At 34.2% G+C, this 5,996-nt stretch overlaps 1 protein-coding gene across 2 annotated transcripts; it reads right to left on the bottom strand.

Moving 5' to 3' along the window:
- Positions 1-1,109: 1,109 nt before the first annotated feature.
- Positions 1,110-5,218, bottom strand: LOC107927606 (allantoate deiminase 2). Of its 2 annotated transcripts, none has more exons than XR_005906112.1 (12): positions 4,996-5,218; positions 4,473-4,552; positions 3,922-4,025; positions 3,760-3,844; positions 3,535-3,651; positions 3,229-3,338; positions 3,043-3,148; positions 2,846-2,932; positions 1,838-2,080; positions 1,628-1,753; positions 1,377-1,480; positions 1,110-1,290 (listed from the first exon to the last, which is right to left on the bottom strand). XR_005906112.1 is itself a non-coding variant. In XM_041082677.1 (12 exons), exons 1-12 carry the CDS (start codon positions 5,099-5,101, stop codon positions 1,168-1,170), a joined length of 1,449 nt encoding a protein of 482 aa, XP_040938611.1. In that variant the 5' UTR covers positions 5,102-5,217; the 3' UTR covers positions 1,110-1,167. The 2 variants fall into 2 exon arrangements, 1 of the variants encoding a protein (XP_040938611.1); XM_041082677.1 differs by having other exon boundaries at positions 1,377-1,538; positions 4,996-5,217.
- Between the last annotated feature and the right edge of the window lie 778 nt (positions 5,219-5,996).

The following is a 5,996-nucleotide window of genomic DNA, read 5'->3' as shown; positions in this document are numbered from 1 at the left end:
GCATGACTCCTATAAATTTATGAAAGAAGTTAGAAAAAATTGAATATACCTATGTCTGTTACGATTGATATTCAATACTCGATGTTTCTATGTTGCTTACAAAATCAATCCCAATAATACTTACTCTTACGCCTAAGTAGATATTTTATAAGCGAGTTGCTACATGCCTGTAATCAGATGTGATTAATATGAAAATCTACTAATCGTTTCTTGCTAGCCAATTAGATTATGATTTGAGATTTTGCACAAAAGTTGTTATTAGTGATCAAGAAGCTGTATTTCAACATTTCTCCCTTTTAATGCACTGTAGTCAGGTCAGATAGCTATGTATATGGATGGGCTTTTGACATGGTTATGCTCTATTTCCTTAAAAGATGTTGTAATATTTGGAGAATCATATCTATATATCTATATATACTTAAGATTCGTGTTAGTTTTTATTTTTAAAAAAATTTACATAAAAATAAACAACACCAAAGTCATCTTTTTAATTTAACTCGAACAAATATATTCTATTTGATTCGATTCGAATTTCATTTCAAAAATTTTAAATTGAGTTAGGATGATAAAATATTATTTGTCAACTCGATTAGATTCGATCAAACGTTCATCCCTAGTTGAGAGCTAAATATGAAAAATAACTACTCCTTGTTCAATGATTGGGCTATTTATTATTATCTTAGGCCCAATTTGATCACAATTAAATCTATAATTGACATTAAATATCATTTTAATTAAAAAGCATGCCTTATTTTTAGATTTTATTTTCCTTTTTATTGGGTTCATCTTTTAATTTTTCTTATCATTATGAAAATTCCTCGCGAATTTCTTTTAAGTAATTTGCAATGTACAAATCTTAAATTGATATGATTTTTCAAATGTTGTACTAATATTCTATTTAACCTTTAAATGCTTAAGGTTTAAATCAATATTTATGCAATTCTATATTTTGACAATTTAGATTTTATTATTTTTCGTTACTTCCATTTAGAAGTTACATTTTTAAATATTTTATGTTGAGTTTTTATTTAATAGAAATAATATTCATAAAAAATGGGTGTGGGTGTATGGCTGATTTACTGAAGAAATGTACAATTCAATCAGGTGGGTTTATTGAAGAGGAAAGTCCATTTGCATTTAGTGTACGTAAGTTGTTGAATGTTACAATTACATATGGGACTCAAGAAATGCTAGCACTGCTAAACCGGCTGCCCAAACATCGTCTTCCAATACATGCTCCTCCGGGGAGTGACTTATGCCGCCCCGACACCGGACAAACAGCATTCCAACCTGCTCAAATATCATGGCTCACATTACCATTCGACCACTAAATTCACTTGCCATATCAAGTTAAGAAAGGCAAATAGATACTGAACCTTGGTGAGATGAGATATGGCCATCGCATCATGCCCTGCTCCGCTCATTAGCACTGGAACCTCTTCATGAATCTGCCCTACCATTTTGTTGACAGCACTGTAAGCTGCAGATTTTAGCCGTGAACTCAGTTCTTGATCACAAATTACTGCATTTGCATCATGCTGAAATGATCCACAGCAGACAAAGTATATCAAATTTTTTGTTCTTGTTATGCAAAATGCTTTGCAAAATTTTTAGGAAACCCTCCTACCTTCCGTTCAATGATGCAAGATACAGAACGTCTATCACATATTTTATACATCTGATTAGATAATTCGTAAACAACAGCCTCACGTCCAACATCATCAATTGCACGTAAATCCACAGTGAAAGTTACCTGCATTAGAGTTCATATTTTACTGCTTATCAGCATTTTCTGTTTACGCTGACACTGAGATTCGTTCACGGAAGAATTTCTTGCCTGCCCTGGAATGACATTACTTGCACTTGGCCAGGTTGAGATCTCTCCAACTGTACAGACAAGAGAAGTGGACAACGATTCTAATGTTTGCTCATTGCAGTTACCGCCACTGGATAAGAAATCTCGAGGATGTTTACATAGACTTTCTAGCAAAACAATCAATTCAGCAGCAGCAGCCATAGGGTCCCTACGCATTGACATTGGTACTGTTCCGGCATGTCCTTGTGAACCTCTCACCGTAACCTTCAAAAGTGGAACAGCTCAATGAAGAAAAAAAACTAAATTCTTGTTAGGAAATATTGGATTCAAAAATTATTCTACTTCCACATGCATCCAAGTTGATGAAGCTTTTGGTTGCAAAATAGAATACAAGCAGCCATAACCCCAAAATGAATGGACTAAAACAATCTCTGTAAACAATTAATGATCAAGTTGCAATGCTTTCTGTAATTAATAAAGATAATCACCCTTGAAGTCTTCAGTTCTTTCTATACCACAGAAATGCATGAAGAAACATTCATAAGAATCCGGAAAATAGACCATTTAGATTGCAGTATAATGCAAGGTTTACCCAAAATGAAAATGCTCAGTTTTCTCCTCCATAACAACTGTTCTATGGTATTTTGAGACTCAACTGCTTGAACTATACACTACTTCTACTTTTAGTCCCCCTTTTCCCTTCCTTGCTCTAGTCAAGAATGAGAAGAAATAAATCATGTTCTCATTCATATCATGTGCTTTTCAACCTTATGATGCTTCTAACTTGATTAAACTACATTTATAGCTTCCATGTACTTTTTTATGCATTGCACTAAACTGAACCTTCAATGTTCATTTAACATGTTTCAAGAGTAGGTAGTAGGTACTTCAAAGATTGCACAGCATTACATAAGATTAGTATATTTCCTTGTACACCCTTAGCTATAGTCAATCCAAGGTAGTAAAAAGGATCATAGATTGAATGTGTCTTGAGAAGTTCATGTCTCTATTTTGAAAACAAATATTCACCTTCATTCGTGTCTGTCCAGCTATGCCTTTAACTACAGCAAGAGGAAAACCAACCCATTCTAGTACAGGTCCTTGTTCAATGTGAAGCTGCAGAAATGGAGCAAGTATTATAAATCCAAAACTAAGTTCTTTGCTGAATATCCCCAGATAACCAGTATAGGTTTATTCTCACAATAATGCAGAGCAGGCGAACATACCTCAAAATAACCCCAAATCGATGCAGGATCATACTTCAACCCCAACAGGCTATCCTCTGTAATTTCTACGGAATTTCCCTTGAGAGCATCTTGCACTGTCACACCACTAAACAAGGATTATACATAAACACACTGATTGTCAACAGGGCAATAAGTAAAAATGAAAGGGGTGTTAATCAAGGAAACCTCTTATCAGATATCTTCAATGCTGTAACAGGTAAAATTCCAGCTACTGCAGCACTGCCAAGAAAGGTAGATTGAAATCTCACTCCCTCCTCATCACTAAATGCAATAACCTGCAAGTTTCAAGAATATAATCAACAGAATATCATGAACAAGAATATCCTCCAAAGCACTCACTTTAGAGCATGTCCATTTGAAAATTGAGTATCTTTTTTACAGATAAGAGGAGCCAAAATGTATTGGGTAACAAGAAAAATGAACTGGAACACAGCCTGGCTATATTATAACATCAGAGATTAGATAACTTGCCTCGACTGGTCGTTTTAGTTCTCCCAACTTGCCAATGCTTTTCAAGACTTTCAATGCTGATATAGCAGAAATTATACCTAATGACCCATCAAACATCCCAGCGTCAACAACAGTATCCTATTTTCCAAGAAGATGTCAACTATCAGTATGAAAGTGCCAGTCATATTCTTGACAGCATGTAGTGTCAAGAAAATGAATAAACATGTGGAAAACGAAAGGCGTCACCAAATGAGAGCCAATTAACAGAGCTTGAGCACTCGCATTCATTCCCTCAACTCGACCATGTAAATTGCCCATAGAATCCACCCACCTGGGAAATTCAGATAACTATTAGCAAAAAGTTCCAGAGAACCTAAACAGAATATAGAAAAAAGGTGGAAAGCTAACGTTCTCAAACCAGCATCCTCCATCCACTCACGAATAAGAAAGCCTGCCCTCACAGAAGCTGGGCTCATAAATGTTCTCTCAAGGTAGCCATCAGCATCACTCACCTATAAAATGAAGCAAACAACATTCGTTAAACATTGCTTTCCTGTTAACTTAGGCAATTCATCGAAAACTAATGACTAACTAACTTGGCTCCACAACTTTCAACCGGTCACTGGTCGTAATCACATACGCATAAGTCATGGTCCCAACCATGTATTATTGCTAGATTCAATGGATATGTGTAATCTTTAGTCTAATCCTTATTGAATTAAATTTGTTCTAAGAGGCTCATGTACACTGTTTAGTAGACGAGAGAAATAAATTTCTCTGCATTCCTCCAGAGCTGGTTTAATGATTTCGTCAAATATGATATGAACAATTTCTGGGTCAGAGGAAACTCAAGTAAAGCCCTTGCCTTCTCCTTCTTTTCGGGGTTTTTTTTTGGGTAATCTGATAATAGAAGAACACACCATCTTTAAAATAAAAAAATTGATATAAATGTCAAATACCTTTCCAAGATTATTAAGCCTTGCAACTGCCTCGTCCCTTAAAATTTCTGAATACAAAGATCTCGTTTTGCCATCTTTTTCTTCAATAACCACATAGTAAGACAACAATCATTACTCGTAAACCAAACAAATAAAAAGTATATATAAATATAAATAAGAACACTATTAAGTAGTAAGCAGCCAGTCATTCTTCTTTCTTATGCAGTTATGCTGGTGTTACACAGGATAAAGATAGAGAAAAGAAAAAAGGTTGAAGCTAGCTATGATCTCTCATCTCATCTATCCCTGCATTCATCCACTATTTAAAAAAAAAACTTTTTTTTTAAAGAAAGAGAAAGTGAAGACAGGTAAAGAGCTTGAAAGGATGTTAAGATTAAATTGAAAGGAAAAGATGAATGAATTATACCAAAATGGAACAACTGAAATAAAATTAATTTATCGTCCAAAATGTAAAGAAAAAAAGGGAAAAAAAAAACAAGAACGAAAGCCGAAGTGATATATAATGAAAAAAAAAGGGAAATACCAGAAGTAGTTGCAGAAGCAGGATAAAGATGAGAAGAAAGGGTTGATGATAGGAAAAAGAAAGAGGAGAAAAAGAGAGAGAAAAGGGAAATTCTGGTAAAAGTCATGTGTGCCGCTGAGTGAGCTCTGCGAGAACAAATGAAAATGGTGAACCAAAGAGAGAAAGAAACAATGGCCACGAAACAAGAGATAAAAGTTGGCTCACGCTTCTCTTCTCTAGTCTCATCAATCTTTGATTAAATAAATAAGCAATCAGCAGTCAGCAGTCAGCAGCCAGCAGCACCTTGTTGGTAGTGGACGCAGGAATCTCGAGGGATCGTTATGACGTGGACTCATCTTAGTTAAAGTACAAAAAGCAAACTTCTCTATCTATTTTTTCTGTGACATGACATGGGTTATTATTTAGTTATATTAATTTTCCTTTTTTTGATATTTTTTATTATCGAAATATGTAATTATCTTTTTTAATAATATTTTATTAAAATTTTAATAAAAATATTATTTAATATAAATATAATAATTAATTCACTATTTTTAAATAAAAAATATAATATAATACCATTCATAATATAAAAACCTTTCATAATAATTATAAGGGATGAAATCTGAATTGCCTTGGCCAACCTAAAACCGACTCACGTGCAGCTTTCTCGTGATTTGCATTTGCATACTGATGGATGAGGTTAAAATCTATTTTATTTTTATTTAGTGTTAGAATTGTACTTAATAGTTTACAAAATCCATGTGAAGTTTATTTCCAAACGAACTCTACCTAAACAGTAATTATCCCTTTTTATTTTTTTTTTATTTTTTTTTTACCAAATCCTTTCCCCTTACTCCTTAAATAAAAACAAGAGATGAATTGGATCGAGAAAATGACTGTGATGGGTGGGCCCCATCCACGTATGCTTTTCCTTTTGTGATCAGAAACTGGAGGTGAGTTGTGGGTGGATCCCTCCATGACCCTGAATCACCATGCTGATTCATTTCACGCAGCTTGTT

The sequence above is a fragment of the Gossypium hirsutum genome, chromosome A12 (assembly GCF_007990345.1).
Source record: "Gossypium hirsutum isolate 1008001.06 chromosome A12, Gossypium_hirsutum_v2.1, whole genome shotgun sequence".
Lineage (NCBI taxonomy): Eukaryota > Viridiplantae > Streptophyta > Magnoliopsida > Malvales > Malvaceae > Gossypium > Gossypium hirsutum.
The sequence above is the reverse complement of the archived record's forward strand: the minus strand, read 5'-3'. Positions and strand labels throughout refer to the sequence as shown.